Below are 17781 nucleotides of genomic sequence, written 5' to 3'. Positions count from 1 at the left end.
TGTAGGCGTTAGACTGTGCGACATGTATTGAAATCAAGAGCTGGCAGAGATACACTTCATGTACAGTAAGGCGGACGGCAATGCTGCGCTGGCTCGTCGTTTGTACCAGGAGAGGTACCCACAGCGACAATGTCCAGATCGGAAGACATTTGTACGTCTCCATTACCGTCTGTGCGAGTATGGAAAATTTAGGTAACTCTTCTGGTTTGGGAAGGGGACGACCAAGATCTACAACTCCAGAAGTACAGAAGGAGATTCTGGAGGCTGTGAACATGACTCCTTCTATCAGCACACGAAGGGTAGCGTTGCAAGTCAATGTTCCTCATACGACTGTCTGGAGACCGTTGAAAGAGTATCAATTGTATCCTTATCATTTGCAACGTGTACAGGCCCTGTCATCAGATGATTACCCTGCATGAGTTAGGTTCTGTCAGTGGTTCTTGCAGCAGTGTGGTGTAAATCCGAACTTAGTATTATTTACAGATGAAGCACAGTTCACACGAGATGGCATAACAAATTTCCGCAATCAGCATGTATGGGCGTATGAAAACCCACGTGCAACTGTTCCATCTCATCACCAGGTGCGGTTCTCCCTCAACATGTGGGCCGGTATCATTGGTGATCGATTAGTTGGACCCCATGTACTTGTAAACAGACTTACGGGGCAGGCGTACACAAACTTCCTGGAAAACACCATACCGCATGTTTTAGAAGACACTCCACTGATCAATCGTCAACACTTTCTTGCATGATGGCGCTCCTGCACACTTCAGTCGTACGGCTCGCCGGTACTGGGATCGAAGGTTTCCTGATCGATGGATAGGTAGAGGTGGCCCAATTGCTTGGCCTCCACGCTCACCTGATCTGAACCCTCTCGATTTCTACTTGTGGGGCAATTTAAAATCATTGGTTTATTCGTCTCCGGTGCCTGATTTGGAATCCCTTCGGAATCGAATTGTGGCATGTTCTGAGGACATACGCAATATTCCTGGAGTTTGGGATCGTGTTCGCAGGTCAATGAGACATCGATGTGAGGTCTGTATTCAAGCAGGATGTGGACATTTTGAACATCTTCTGTAATGACAAGGACCTGCGGAAAGAAAAACGTTCCGGTGAATTTCAATGTTGTGAAGGCTATAACTCGGAAATGAAGCATTTCCGGACACATGTTGTAATGAACTATTTTGATTGTCTAGATGTGGGAAATACATACCTGAAATTATGCCCCGTAGTTTTGAAACACCCTGTATAGGGATACCCTAATGGACTAGAGATAAGTCACACACAGATCATGTATATCAGATGTAGGCGATTTTTACAATTCCAAGATCAAAATATTTTATTTGTAATTTGTAAATCTTAGTTTCGCAATACTGAGATCCATTCTTCGCAATTTGTATGAAAAATTAACTTTTTGGAGTAATGGTATGGCCACTGATCATTAGACGTATTAATATCAAAATAGCTAAGGATATTATTTTAGTTTCAGTTATATGATTATGCTAGATATTGAGAAATAGTTACATACAACAGTCACTGTGTCGCCATACTTTTCACCAGATATACGATAAAACACTTAAGCGATATACCTTGCTAGTATGTATTTTAGGTGAAGTTATTTGGAAATTACTTTTACTTAAACTATATTTTAAAGTTAATTAATTGCCTACCTAGCAAAAGTCTAATATTTGCCTCTCACTTTCTAGACGACAAAGTCTCATTCAATTAATTATTAAAATTATTAATTACCTTGTTAAAATTCTCAGTGCCATGGTGAAAAGATCTGAGATGTTATCCTCTGTTAAAACTTCTGAATCGACGATGGAGATCGACCTGAAAACATTATATGACTAATTTAGAGATAATAAAAAAATAATATCCACTACAAATAATTTCTTCTCACTTTAAGAATAACAAAGCCATGTAAATTGCTTATACAGGCCTCCTACAAAAGATATTTCCTGTTTCGAACACATGTAATTTACGTTCTATGAATAAAGTACCACGTAGGTACGCAGATTTTCCGAACCCCCAGATTCTGAGGTTATGTCTGTTCACTTTATCAGGAAGATGGAATGTGGCTTCGTCAGAAAACACCACGGAACGAATAAATTCTCATCGTTTTCAAAGTCTGCATACTTATGCAGAAATTGAAGATCAATAACCATTCAAGTCCATTTACATAAGTTTCGAGAAAAGTGCAAAAAACTTTTTTTTTTATTTCTTACCTAATTATTATTTTTTGCTTAAGCATTGTCCTCTTTTAAGAAATTAAAAAGGCGGCAATTTTGTTCTATCAGCACAGCATGACAAAACCAACTATGTAGCGAGTCTTTTCATGTCCACTTGTTTTAACAGTACGCCTAACACTTCTTGTGCCTTTGCAATCTACTACAGTGGAACATCGATAATCGGAACCTCAAGAATACAAAGTCCGACTATCGAATATAAGTACAATACCGAAAAACATGGAAAACGAGAACATACTGGAAAAGAAGATTGGTGATTTTTTCATTAAACTTCCTTGTTCTGAAGGTACGTTTGTAGTGTTTGTATTTTATTTTTTTCTACAGTCCTGTATGCTTTAACTATTTGTTTGAATATTGAACTTCATAGATTGATTTCTACCTGGAGTTGTGGCTATATGCATAGCGCGTGCGCTTCTCAAGGTCCGATTACCAGCGTAGGCAATGAAAGAAATTTATCTTCCATCCAAGGGATAGGGTGCTTATCCGTTGTCTTCTGATTGTCCTGTGATGTCTCAGGAGTGGTTCTGCGTCATGTCGATTCCACGACCAGGGGGACCCGTATTTGTGATGCGTCCAGTGTGCAATCCAACGAAGCTTTCTTTTCTACCCGAAGTGGTGTGTAACTCGGGTAAAAGGGGATGTTAAGCAGAATAAGAAATTCAGTGATTTCTTTAACCTTTTTTTATTTTTATAGTAGTATACAATGTGTTTTTTTATGTAAAGTAGTGTAAGTCCATATAGTTCATAATCAGAACTAGGTATCTCCAGTTCCAATTACTTCCTACAATCAAGGTTCTAATGTACTCTGAGAGCACATCGAATGTCGTGGGACCTCATCCAAGGAGGGTACGAATTAAGATTTCTGATAAGGAGGGAATAGAATCCTAGATATAAAATATCATACATACAATTATTATCCTCATTCGATACGGCTCAACGTTTGGTCGCACTGAGTTGCTTGTATTGCATCTTGATCATAATAATAATTACATTCATGAGCAGGCTTAAGACAAGATGTGTAATTCCTAAGTTATTGATTGTTGTCAGCTTGCCGGTGATGATAATACATCAATATTATTGTTTTATTTGCTTACTTTATACTTTATAAAGTGCATACACTTGTATTAAAACTATTTTGTGAGAGGGTAGAAGTTATCCCTGGCAGGAATGTTAATATGAATTTATGAGAGGTGGATATCTTTCCAACAGGGGGGAAATCCCCCATCCCTCCGTTAATTCGCACCCTGCATCCAAGTTTCCTCTCAATCTCTCATAATGTAGAAACCTTATACAAATGAATTTACTCGAAATCACTGTATTGCAAAATAACAGGAATTCAAGAAAATAAATATAATAAATTAAAAGAATTTTAATTATCGGCGTATAAATAGCATTGAGTGTTTTACACATATTTCTAGAGAAAAAAGTGCGTATTATACGAGGTCAAATGTTGTAATTTAATATGTAACCAAAATAAGAATAGGGTAAATGTTTTCTGAAGTAGTAGTAATCTCTATTATTAAACAATGCCTTCAACTGCAGAGGTTATTTAGCGTTGAATTTCGACATGGGGGAGAATTAGCAGTCGACGAACTTTGCCTGAAGCCCTATATCAGACACAGAGTTCTTTCAAGAACTGTCAACCTGCGACATGTGCCTCCCAGCATCACTTCCCTGCCGGAGGAAGCCATGCTAAGGATTCTCTCGCCCATTAAAATCCACTGCTCTCAGCCATGTTGACATAATACATGTAACTTCATTTGTAGTTGTAGGCTCTGTAAATAGTTTTTCGTAAATGTGCATAGAATCAATTTATATTATAATCATTCTAGTAATTTTTATTTACAAAAATCGACATTTTAAAGTGACATTAAATCTATACTAATAATAAATCTGTAGCCGAAAATTTTCTGGTAATTTTCGATTTTCCAAAAATAATTGGTCCTAACATATATAATTAACCACCCTGAAACCGAAAATCGCATTTTTTAAATTTTTGTTTGTATGTCTGTCTGTATGTTTGTTACCTTTTCACGCGATAATGGCTAAACCGATTTATATGAAAATTGGAATATAAATTAAGTTCGTTGTAACTTAGATTTTAGGCTATTGGCATTCAAAATACTTTATTTAAAAGGGAGGTTATAAGGGGACCCGAATTAAATAAATCGAAATATCTCGCTTATTATTGATTTTTGTGAAAAATATTATATAACAAAAGTTCCTTTAAAAATGATTTCCGATAAGTTTTATTCTTTACAAAATTTTGATAGGACTGATATTTAATGAGATAAATGAGTTTTAAAATTAAAATAACGCCATCTAAGACGGTGCAATGAATTAAGAACAAATCACTTCGTCTATAAGGGGCTTTGGACAACAACAATCGAAACAGGGGCCTTAGACATCAACAATCGAAAGCTATTAAACATAGCCTACAGAGAATGTTTCTGTATTTGTATGAAGTAATATCAGAATCTGAATTAACCGATTTGTATAATTAATTATTATTTCACCATTGGAAAATGTAGTTTCTCTAGATGGACATAATGCTATAAAGTTATTACAGTAACGTCTGAGTAAATCGAGGACAGGTAAGATTAAAATAGCTTCTTATGCACAGAAAATTTGATAGGCTATTTTGTACATTCGTTTTCTGTATTTCTTAAAATAATATTTATGTACACTCATTTTAATCTCAGGGAATTAACGAACAACGAGAGTGTATTGATTTAGTATGCAGTAATAGTACGTTAGCTTAGCAATCCATTATTTTATAATTCAAATTTTAACTATGCTCAATTGAATCGTGTTAAAATACATAAAATATATATGCAATAAATGCAATGCAAAAAAAAAAAAATTGGGTAATGAGCGAAGCAGATTATCTTGCGCTGTTGTAAAAGTTGTTCTCTGGATCAAACGTCCTATTTTAATTATGTAATTACTTTATATTTATTTCTAACAGGTGCAGCGGAGCGCACGGGTACGGCTAGTTATAAAATAAATTAGTAGAATATTGGGGCCCTCCTTTTTTCTTTTTTTTCAAGATTTTGTTTCTGTAGTTCATCCATGAGTAACAAAATAATGTTATTACGAGTGATGCCAAATAGCGACATGCATTGCAGATGCTATGTTAGGTTCAGGATTGTCGAGTATGGTAAAGCTCGATTATTCTCAGATGTTCGCTCTGCAGAAGATGACCTGTCATGTTTGTTCCACCTTGTTATGAAAATAGTCGCTGTCCTCACTTCATGTTTTAACCACATACGGATCTTAACATAGATATTGCGATTAGTTTCTCAACTATACTATCTGTAACCGACATTTTTCTGGTAATTTTCGATTTTTCAAGAATAATTGGTGTTAACATGTACAATTAACTATTCTGAGATCAAAAATCGAGTTTTTTTAATTTTTGTTTGTATGTGTGTCTGTCTGTCTGGATGTTTGATACCTTTTCACGCGATAATGGCTGAACCGATTTGTATGAAAATTGGAATATAAATTAAGTTCGTTCTAACTTAGACTTTAGGCTATATAGCATTCAAAATACTTTATATAAAAGGGGCTTACAAGGGGGCGTGAATTAAACATATCGAAATATCTTCCTTATTATTGGTTCTCATGAAAAATGTTACATAACAAAAGTTTATTTACAAATGATTTCCGATAAGTTTTACTCTATACAAAAGTTTGATAGGACTGATATTTAACGAGATACATGAGTTTTAAAATAGCAATGCTTTTTATGTCGCTGCCGCCTCAGATTATACGAGTAATAAAGATAAAACAAATGACTTTACATTTATTTAAAGCGGCCTTCGACAACAATCGGATTAATATTTATTTAACAACCCTTTTTATGCGGATGATATTCATATGTGTTTATAACAGAGCCATCTTCAGTTACAAGTCGGAGCATGGGTAGGTTTGGCAACGGTGAGTGGAGGCGGGCGGAGGCGAAATAAAGGCATGACGTTTGACGTTTTAGTGCTTTTATTTCGTTGTCACATGTACATTTTCGACATTAATTGATACAAAACTGAGTGCATATGATCAAGATTCAGTGTATTGATATACGTAATTTATTACGGAATCCGAAATGGTATTTTATTTGAGTTTCAGAATACCGCGTAAGTACTTGCATACAGCCACTTATAACTTTAAAAAAATTAAAAGCATACGTGATGGTACAAGGGAAAATAAATAAATACTTAAAGAAATGTTACTTGTACCTAAAATAAATAAAATAACGACGTACTTTCGCAGTACCCTATTCCAATCAATTAACCATTATGTGGGTAGTAAATTGACAACGTTTTGCCGCTTTATGTTGTTTTACCTCTGATGTGAAAGGTCTAGGATATCATATACATTTTAATATCATGTGATTATCTGTCGTGCTTTTTATAAATATTTCAGATGCCCACGAAGCCAGTTTCAGTTTGAACTTCGCCAGTCATCATAACAATACTATTATCCTGAATTACTTGTTACAAATTTTCTAAAATGTAATTTTAAATAGGCCAAGGCCAAGTATAAAGATCTATGAAAAAAATGAAGAAACATACCTTCAACATAATACGTAACAAAGCATATCATTATCTATTAAGCATGTACCAATTAGCGTAAACTCAGTGAACTTTAAATCCTGTAAATACGAAGTGACAAGAAACATGTTTATAACTAATTTATTACAAAAGAAATAATATTAATAAATAAACCTTGAAAACCAACAAATTGAGTGTATGTAGCTACAAATTATAGGTAGTTCTGACGTATAGCAGACATTCCGAATCTTCAACAAAACAGCTGTTTACAATGAACTTGAAAATCAAATGCGTAACTTTATTGATATAGCAGGCGAGACCCAACAATTTGGCTAGAATTCTGATACACCACAAACCACAAGTAAGACTATAAAAATGTAGTTTATATAATATTTAATATTTAGAAGAATTGTCAATCATTTTGTCATTAATAATAACCGTAAAAATTGCCAAAAACTGCAGCCATATTTTCATTTATTGTCTTGTTTTTATCGCCAACACGCACTTAGTTTATAATACATCAACAAATTAACGTTTGGTACGACAGCGAACATAATTCCATCGACACACACTTATATTGTAACATTAATTTACATTGAAAATCGGCATTAGCACAAACACGTGTTCTGGATAGTAGGCCTCCGTTTGACAGTTAATTACAGTATTGCCGACGTATGGCTCCGGCTTGTAACTGAAGAAGACTCTGGTTTATAATATACTAAATATTATTATAAAGGAAGAGGTTTGTATGAGGCAATCCTAGGAGACTATTAATCGATTTGGATAGTTCTTTCATCATTAGAAAGTGTAGTTCCTTCAGACGGACATAAGCTTTGTCAGTACAGAAGCTCCTGAGTGAATCGAGGACTGGGCACAAATGCAGATAAGGTATGATTAAAACAGACTCTTACGCAAAGAAAACTTGATATACTGTCGAAACTAACGATGAATGAGCGATATGTAGTTAAATTTAATGCTATTAGAGGGTAATACAATTTTATGTCTGATTTGCGTTGCGTTTATTATGAGCCAATGATAGTCAGGGATGGAATGATTTTACAAAATTGTACACACGACACATACTAAGTATTAATTATTCAGTAAGATGACGGTACTTATTTTTATTGCTTAATTACATATTTGGGTGAGCTACGGTAATGTATATTTATACTTTATTTGGTCCACGTAAAATATTACATTTTACTAGATTTTATTTTTTTATTCATGGAATATAATCGTATTTTTACTAATGTTGTCTTAAAAGGCAAGTAGGCCTATTTCACCTGGACAAAAAAATAAAGAGAAATTGAGTAAAAATTAGTATTTTAGCTTGGATCTCACTGGAGCTGTTAATTTTCTTGATTATCCCAGTCATTTTACAAACTACAATGAAATGGCGTTCTTTTGCTCATCATGTACTCATATTGTTTCCTGTGGTTCTTAAAATAATCTTTATGTACCATGTTAACTTCAATGTCTTTTTATTTACGTAAACAAAGATGCGCAATGAGACCAACACAAAAAATTATCTTCGTACATAATCCACGCTATATTCATAATGGTTTGGAGTGGTTTGTTAAGGAATGTATTCAAGACTAATTTAACGAATTATTCTTGCACCAAAAATGGACACTCCCTGGACCGAATAGCCGTATTTTAATTATGTAATTACTTCATAGTTCCATCTGGTATTGTATGACGTTATGACTGAGGTACCTATTGTTAATTGTTTTACTCATAAAATTAGGCCATAACAGATAGAGAATGTAAGATCTCGAGCGCAGAGGAGTGGAGTTCGAGGTTTGGTGTGGCTTACAAACCACAATCGTGCTAAAGATGTTGTTTTGCTAATTATTCAATATGAAGTGTTATGCACTATACACAACTGTTACCTATTAAGTATATAACCTTCTCATGATCACATCGTGTCTGTAGAGTAGTGTGTTATAATTCTGAAGTTATTTTTATTGATTTAAGTACGTTGTGGTGTGAGAGAATATCGAAGTTTCACCTTATTTTGTTATGTAGGTTGGACATTAATAAATAATGTGTCTCATTTTGTAGGTTCTATATACTAGGGAGCATTCGCTTACATAATGTAGATCGACCGGGCGACGCGCGACCGGCAAGATGGCCATGCATCATTCGGAAAACCGTCTCACATATCCTCGGCAGTTTTATTATTACTGAACTTACCTGGAATATAAGAGTTGCTGAAAATCATGACCTTCTGCTGCAACACATCTCTGATATATTTTAAGGATTTAAGAATTTCAATGGCTTCATATGCTGTGGTTTTAGAGACACCAATTTTTTGCGCGAGATGACGGACTAGTTTTATGAGGTGTATTCCAATCTTTCTCATATTTCTTCCAGTTTTTCCTCAGTAAGTACAAAACGTGGTGTTTTGCTGCTTCTATTCAATATTGATCCAGTGTATCTAAATGTTTAACGAGGTTGCGTATAGTGTTGACATGTGGAACAGTAACATTAGAAAATCTTCTTGTAAATCATCTTTTTACCTTTCCGCAATCACTCTTTTCCGATAAGTCTCTACCATGAAAATTCTTTGCTGCAATGTGAATTTTAAATGTCTGTGGTGCTATGTGAACGAGCTAATCTAACACTTCACTAACACAATTAGAAGTATAACACGCAATCTAATGTTAACACAGCCACTCTAACAGATTTACTGAAATGGACTGTCGATCGTTCGGGAGAAGGTTTGCCGCGGGTTGCTAGACCTTTGTGCCGGTCGACCTAATGTAAACGAACGCTCTGTAGATGACACCACGCGACTGTGCTTGCTCTACCGAGAATCATGGCAGACAGCACTCAGGCTCCGCTGTCTGCTAGAGGAGCAGTAGTGCATGTGGTGTTTTCAATTTGATTTGTGTTTCATTCATTTAATGGATGAGTATAAGTTGGACATTAATAACTTCGGGTTAGTGTTCTGTGAGAAAAGATTTTATACGTTAACGTTAGGCAGACAGGCAGGCAGGCAGGCCTGTGCTGTACTTGAAAATGCCAAAAAAAAAAAGTCTCAGTTATACCGAAACACTTCTGCCTGAAGGCAAAACAAAATTCGGAGACTTAATAAGAGTGAGGAAGAACGGGGGAATCGTTTTTGATATAACTATGCAAATATTTAAGTGGTTCGAGCAAGAGAAACTAGCATCGAACGCATTGATTGACATGCCAATAACAAAATTCGAACTTACCAGGGTCGATAAAGAGAAAGCAGCGCTGAACATTCTCAGAGAATTAGCAAACAACGAAAGCAAATTGCTATAACTATACAGCGTAGTCGAGCATGTTAATACGTACGTTAGCATTCCATTACGATCTAAATATCGATTATGCTCATTTCCATGATATTGAAATAGATAAAATGGATAAAATGAAACGCAAGTAAAGGACTAAACGGATTATGTTGTGCTGCTGGAAACGTTATTTCTGAGACTCGAGATCCCCCACAACCATTTAAAAACTTATAGTAGGTACATCCGTTATCAACGTACGTTTTAAATAATATAAGACTGTGCAACACCTTATTCCAAGTGGTGCCGTTTAGTGACAAAGCCTTCTTCCATCTGAGAGAACATCCCTTTGTTCTTACAAATATATTCTGTTTCAGACCCTGTTATAGGCATCCAACAAACAAAACTCAGTGCGCAGAAACCAGGGCGTGACTGTCTCGCGCAGATGACGTATGCTCCCTTTCCCAGCATTTCCCCGTCTCCAATCACACAACCGAAACTATGCACATGCGCACGTATTATGTTCTTGTGCTGAACTGAACACGTGTTATTGCTATAGAGTCAGGGAGTCGCATAGCGTTTTGTATTAAATATTAATTTAATTTAATTTAATTTAACACAAGGTGTACATGAAAGACCGAAAGGCGGCATCACACTGCTTCTAAGAGCCAGGCTATCGCCATTCAACATTATGTTAAAAACAAACAATATTCTAATGGTCAAAACTAATCTGTGTGTCATCATATGCGCATACTTTCAGCCGGACTACAGACAGGAAGACATCATAGACGAGTTAACAACAGCACTAAATTCAATACCACGAAAAGCACCAGTGATATCCGCGGGAGACTTAAACTGTAGAATCGACGCAGAACGCCACAAATGAAAAGCAGTAATCAACTTGTTAGAAGAAGAAGGGCTCACGCTGATTAACAAGAAAGAAGCCAAAACATACATCAGTTTCAACGGGTGCAGCACAATCGACTTAGTCTTTAGTAACCAAGAAGCATCGCGACAGCAAGTGTTAGAAAGTGTAGTCGCGAGGAAACATCTGCCAATGGACACAACAATATATGTCGCCAATGCACCAGCAAAGAAACAAGAAAGAGTGAAGATAAGGAGAGAACTGGATCTAGCTGCAATAGAAAAAACGGACACCAAAGAAATATCAGACACCATACAAAATTGCAACATAGAGGAGGCAGTAAAAATTATGGAACGGTGCATCCAAGACGCAACTCTGAAAAGCAATCGACAGAACAGAAGGGCGCAACCTTGGTTCAATCAAGAGTGTTGCAAAGCAAGGAAACACACAATGATAGCGCTAAAGAAAGCACTCAGTACACAAACAGTGGAGCACCTCAGAGATACAGCGTCAGCAGACGAGAATACAAAACGTAATAAAACGGACAAAAGAAAACTTCCAGGAGAAAGAAGAACGCAAACAAATAGAAGAGGCAGAGCAACAATGGTACAAGGCAATATCACCAAGACAACCACGCTTCCCGAAGGATATACCAATGACTGTATGGGAGAATCATTTCAGAAACGTACTCCAGAACAGAGAAACACGACCCAAACTGGAGCACATATATACAGACGTGGTACCATTCACCGTAGGAGAAGTTGAACAAGCAATGCACGCGCCAAAAATGAAGAAAGCCTGCGGCCCAGACAAGATCTTTAACGAACACCTAAAGACCACGGCAACTTATTTCAAAAAAAATATGGACAACAATCTACAATAAATGCCTAGAAGAAGGAAAAATTCCAGAGAACTGGAGGTGTGCAACACTAAAAGTCCTGTACAAAGGCAAAGGTAATATAAGTGACCCAAATTCATACAGGGGCATAGCCATGGAATGCGCACCATTTAAGATACTGTTAAGTCTAATAACGAAAAGACTATACAAGCTCATAGAAGATGCAATACCAGAAGTGCAGTTCGGTTTCACAAAAGGGAAGTCTACGCTTCAGGCGATGATGTGCCTCCAGGAACACATAGAAGAAGCACTAAATAAGCAAAAAGGAAAACTACACGCAGTCTTTATAGACTATACAAAGGCTTTCGATCTCTTCAACAGAACAATGCTTATAGATAAACTAGAGAACATCACTGGAAAGAACTACATCACAATACTATTATGGAGCATCATGGAAAGTAACTATGTGCAAATTGACGACAATATCGACAGATCTCAGCCACTGGAACAGACAAATGGAGTGCTACAGGGCGATCCGCTAAGCCCGCTGCTATTCAACATAGCAACATCAGATGTCTACAAAGACATTGAAGCAGACAATGTCAAAATCTACGCCTATGCGGATGACATGGTGATTCTATCCACAGACATAGAAGACCTTCAGACAACGTTCAATCACCTTAAAGAATGGGCAAACAAAAATGAGCTAATCCTAAACGAAAAGAAGACAGTCACAATGACATTCAGGAGAGGAGGTAGAGCAGCAGTCAACGACGTCATAATGTATGGAACGGAACCACTGACAAGAGTTCCACACTTCAAATATCTAGAGATCACCATGCAGACGCAGGGCTATGTATACACATTGCATGTAAAGGAAAGAGCAGCAGCAGCAGTGATAGCCATGAATGGAATAAAAAACCTACACAAGATATCCCTGTCGACAGCAATGAAGCTTTTCGAGCTCAAAATCACACCCATAATAACATATAGAATAGATTTGATATGGGAACACCTAAGGAAAAACAATCTAGCAGACATCGAGAGCGTCAAAGCGACATTCCTGAAGAAAGCATTATGTCTATCCAAATACACCCCATCGCGTCTTACTTACGTATTGTCCCAGGAATCTTTCTACATCGAAGATCTGAGATATCAACTGCTACTGTCATCTACGAAGGCATATGAGGACCTACTCCAGGAACTAAAGGCAAAGAGAGCAGAAGATATATGTATGGAGTTCTACGCCACGGACGCAATGATGAACACTGAATGGAAGAAGGCCAATTACGAACTGAGACATGTGATGACGCGATTCGCAGTCCATGGGTTTCACTTCAAATTATGTAGCGTCGAAAAATACCACCAGCCGAATGATCATTGTGTATGTAAGCTCTGTGGAGACATTTGTGACAGATACCATGCAGCGAAGTGCGAACGTAGAACAGTGTCATTAACAAAATTTTGCGAATCGTAATTAGGTTACTAACTATATGCACATTGTGCGCTTCTTCTTCTTCTTCTTCTTCTTCTTCTTATTATTATTATTATTATTATTATTATTATTATTATTATTATTATTATTATTATTTAATTTAAATATTTAAAATTTAAATATGAGGACAGTTCCAGTGAATATAGATACCGATTGTGACTTAGAAAGAAACGATGTTGACATCTTATAATGTTATATTCATTTAATTGGTTATTGTTACAGTTGCTCTTTGAGTGCATATGTCCGCAACCGTAGCCGTTATAGCTATACCAGTAGCCGCTTATCAAAGAACACGCCTACTGCAGGGGGTTAAGAGGAGTTTGAGCTGAGTTTTGTTTGTAGGATACCTATAGGTCTATCGTAATATCAGGCTTAAAAGTACAATTAATTGAACAACTCCAGAGTGTATTGCATGGTAATAACAGTTTCATTCATACTTCTAAACATAACTTTGAAAATAATTCAGGAGCAAACGACTTATAACTCATAATAAATTAATTAGATCTATTCATTAATAGCAAAGCTGTATTTGCAAGTACATATGGTACTGTATAACAGATTTAAATCAATGGTACTTATTTATAACAAGACGTGCAGCGAAGCGCAGAGGTATGACTAGTATGAAATAAGACAAAGTTTGTAATGTCTTGGTTGCCTCTATCATGTTTGAACATTGCAGGACACTAATGCCAAATGCTTCAAAAATCGGTCCTCTCTACTCTTTTATATGCTTCTCTAGGTCTGTAGCCTATATAGGTACGATATAGTGATTAATAAATTTCTCTTTCCGAACGTTCCTTTACTGTCGATTCTGAGAGATTGCTCTCATTTGTTACAATATTCTACTTAATACAATAAAAGCACGAAGTCCAGGGGCGGCTTTCGAAGGGGGGCTGCGGAGCTGCAGCATCCCCAGACATTTTGGTTCGTGTCTCGTTTTTTGTTGTGAAATACATTTATTATACAGTCTCTATTTAGCGGCTCGAATTTTTTTTTTTAAATTTCGCTCTCATTGACATGCACGCAACCGTTAGTGAAGTCACTTCCTCTCCTGGTGCTGCCAGAGCGAAACCAGAAACAAGGACTATAGGGTGAAGTCACTTCCTCCCCTGGAGCTGCCAGTCTCGTCTCGGAAGCTTTGCGCGTTAGTTTTACCCAACGAGTTAGAAAGAGAAGAATATAGAGTGGCCATGTTGTCCTGTACAGAGGTCTTTGCGGTGCCACTGCGAAACACGTCAGATATGAATTAAGCGCCCACCGTTGTAAATATTCGTCTGCTTACAATGTTGTATAACGGGGGTAAGAACTATAAAAAAAAAAAACAAAAAAAAAACATGTCTGTTGTGTGTGCTGCTTATAACTGCAATGTCAAAAGGAAAAAGACAACTGATATGTCATATTTCATGTATATGTTATGAAGTTAAGTCCATAGTTTTGTTAATTAGCAGCATTTTTTTCATGCATAAATGTATAACAACGCCCGGCATAAACAAAATAAATAGTTCACTAGTAATGTACTTAAACTAAATACGGATAAAACCAATACAATTCCGTTTCAGACCCAGTGAAAAACAAATAGCAATACAATATTAAAATTGTATTTCGACACCTGGATCCTTTATTTCTGCTCCTTCTGTCCTTATTCCTTATACGTAGAAGAAGACGGTGAGCTGTAGCTTATAAAAAGTAGGCCTATTTCGAAGACAAACGATTAATCAAATAAATGGTTCACAAGTAATAAAGTTAAACTAAACACGGATAAAACCACTACAATTCCGTTTCAAACCCAGTAATAGCAATCAAATATTAAAATTGTATTTCGACACTCGCATCCAAAATAACGCAAAACTCTGGGGTAGATCGTATTGTTGTTAGTATTTTGACTGGAAAGACATCAAAGAACATAATTGTGCATCCACGTGCAATAATGGGGTAAGTATGAATATATTTCGTAACTACTTACCCCATTATTGTACGTGGGTGCTTAATTATACACTAATAATAATCTGTGGTGCCAAAGCCCTTGAAAGGCTCAGACAGACCAGTCGGCTGTTGGCCTCACATTCACATTTCGATAATTATACTCTACTGTAACAAAAAAAACTGTTTGGTCATGTTTTACCCAAGTTACAAGCTTGGAGCTAGAGGTTCTTTACTACAGTTAGGGCCTACTTTCATTCTATATCTTATGGTATAATAAATAGTTTTGCAACGTGTAGAGACTGGGAAAACAATTTAATAAAATCGTCTGATTCATACTCGTTCATTTTATAGGCAATCTTGCAGGTCGCATTTAAAATAACCAAGGAATAGCCTATTAACATTTTCTTCAGTATATTTGCTAGGACTTATTGTCATACTACATGACAATTTTGCTTAGGTTATTCTTTTAAGCATTCCTTCTAGGAATAGCTCAAGTGTTTTAAATTTAGCGTACATAAGTTTAGATTAAGTTCCTAGCACGTATTTGACGAAATACTAGGTTTTTCCACTTCAATTTAACTGATTTATGCAAACGAAATTTTGACACGCCCACTTTGTTTTGGGCGCATAAGTTCATGGTGGACGGTCGTTCAATTTTCTTCAAACATGGCGGCGCAATGACCACTCTATATCTTTCTCTTTCTAACTCGTTGGTTTTACCCCTCCCCCTGCTAGCCCCTTGCCATGAATCCAGAGTTTCCTGGCGCTGCAAAATTTGCAGCAGTTTGTCAATAGCGCACAGTTTTAAATGCATTTTCTTTAACGTTGTGAGTAGTCTATGCAGTTCAGTGCCTTAACAATTCAGGAGAAATGTGAAATTAAGTGCCCATCAGTTGACAATCATAATGGAAAGAGCCGCTAAACAAAATAACCTACAAAGCTCGCATATTTTTTGCTAATGTGTCCAGTATCCCTGCTTTCTTCTTTCGATCTCCACACAGTCTGCATTAAATTAATGTGTTTGAAAGACAATTCCATTAGCTGGGGCAACAAGATGGAGTTTTAAATAAGAACAGTAGGCTAAATGTTGTTCATGAGAAGAAGGAGCCATTGCTAGAATTTTTTCAAACCATAATGGAATCTGAAACATCTAACAACATCATAATAAATGGGGCAATCGCCCTGGTGCGTACTCTTGAAGATCCCGAATTCAATTTCTGGCTCAGTTTTTTTTTTTTTTTTTTCATTTGTTGATGTATCATTTAGATATATTATACAACCAACTACAACATCGCCAGTTAGATATTTCTAAGGTTCAAATCTGCATATAAAATATTAAATTATGTTTTATTTAGCGACACTCGCAACTGCAGAGGTTATATCAGCGTCGTTGGTGTGGCGGAATTTTGTCCCGCAGGATTCTTTTAAATGCCAGTAAATCTACTCACATGAGCCTATCTCATTTAAGCACACTTAAATGCCATCGACTTTGACCGGGATCGAACCGCAACCGACTATGCTACCGAGGCCGACTCTGCATATCAAGCTTTGTTAATGCCATGCAGACAATACGGAACAGTGCACAGTTGAGCAGTGAGATCTGTGAAAATGAAAACCCTAAAAAGCGTCGTAAGGTCTAAGGGATTCAGACAAGGGTTGCGGCAGCCAAGGAAGTGTGTGACCTCATTATTACACAAGCTAACACCCGATTCCAGTTCATAGATCATCTGATATTGTCTTCTCTTCTGTGTCAAGAAAAATTTGAATGCTACAAAAGCTCATTTCCTGAAAATGACTTAAATGTATGTGTGAAGCTTTTCCCAATGCTCGATAAAGACAAATTAAAAACGTAACTCACTGTGTTATATCAGAGACAAGAATTCAGAAATATCAGTGACGCAGTCAAGCTCTTGCAGTTTCTTCTATCTGAGAACTTGCAGGCCTCATTTTCAGAAGTTGTGAAACTATTACGCATAGCTATACTATACCAATAACAACTTCCTTACCAGAACGTTGCTTTTCGTGTTTGAAGAAAGAAAATTCCTATCTTAGAAATACGATGAGAGAAGAGAGATTGACCGCATTAGCTATGTTTTCCATTGTAAAGACTATGTTAAACGACATATCGGATTTTAATAAGAAGATGATTCAAAAGTTTGCAACCTACAAGACAAGGCGCATGGAACTAATATTTAAATAAAGTAAGTTGCTTGGTTTATTTTTGTATGCAGCCCCCCCCCCCTTAAGTCAATACCCATGAGCCGCCACTGACGAAGTCTAATAGTTCTTGAAGTGGACAAACATTGTGTAGACTAGATAAGGATCCATTTATTATTAATTAAAAATTATTATATTTCATTTGCATAATTACGAGATAAATAGATTTGTAAATGCAAAATATGGAAAAATCCATGAAACAGATTATGGGAAATGGATGTCCACAGACATAGGGTATGTACAAAACTACGTTTTAATTATCAGATATACCAAAGGATTAATAAACAAACATTCAGATATACAGGATAAGTGCCTAAATGCGACAGGCTCATGTCAATAGATTACTGGCATGTAAAAGAACTCCTGCGGGACAAAATTCCG

The 17781-nt window shown here is 36.5% G+C and overlaps 1 protein-coding gene across 1 annotated transcript in view; it reads right to left on the bottom strand.

Annotated features, from left to right (window-relative positions):
• The window catches only part of LOC138705821 (nose resistant to fluoxetine protein 6-like), a 358549-nt gene that overhangs the window by 102775 nt on the left and 237993 nt on the right, over window positions 1–17781 (bottom strand). Inside the window, exon 2 of the mRNA XM_069834486.1 lies at window positions 1750–1833. Coding sequence (XP_069690587.1) covers window positions 1750–1772 — 23 coding nt within the window. The 5' untranslated portion in view covers window positions 1773–1833. The remainder of the gene's footprint in view (window positions 1–1749; window positions 1834–17781) is intronic.

This window comes from Periplaneta americana, chromosome 9 (genome assembly GCF_040183065.1).
Source record: "Periplaneta americana isolate PAMFEO1 chromosome 9, P.americana_PAMFEO1_priV1, whole genome shotgun sequence".
NCBI lineage: Eukaryota > Metazoa > Arthropoda > Insecta > Blattodea > Blattidae > Periplaneta > Periplaneta americana.
This window is presented reverse-complemented; position numbering and strand designations above follow the sequence as displayed.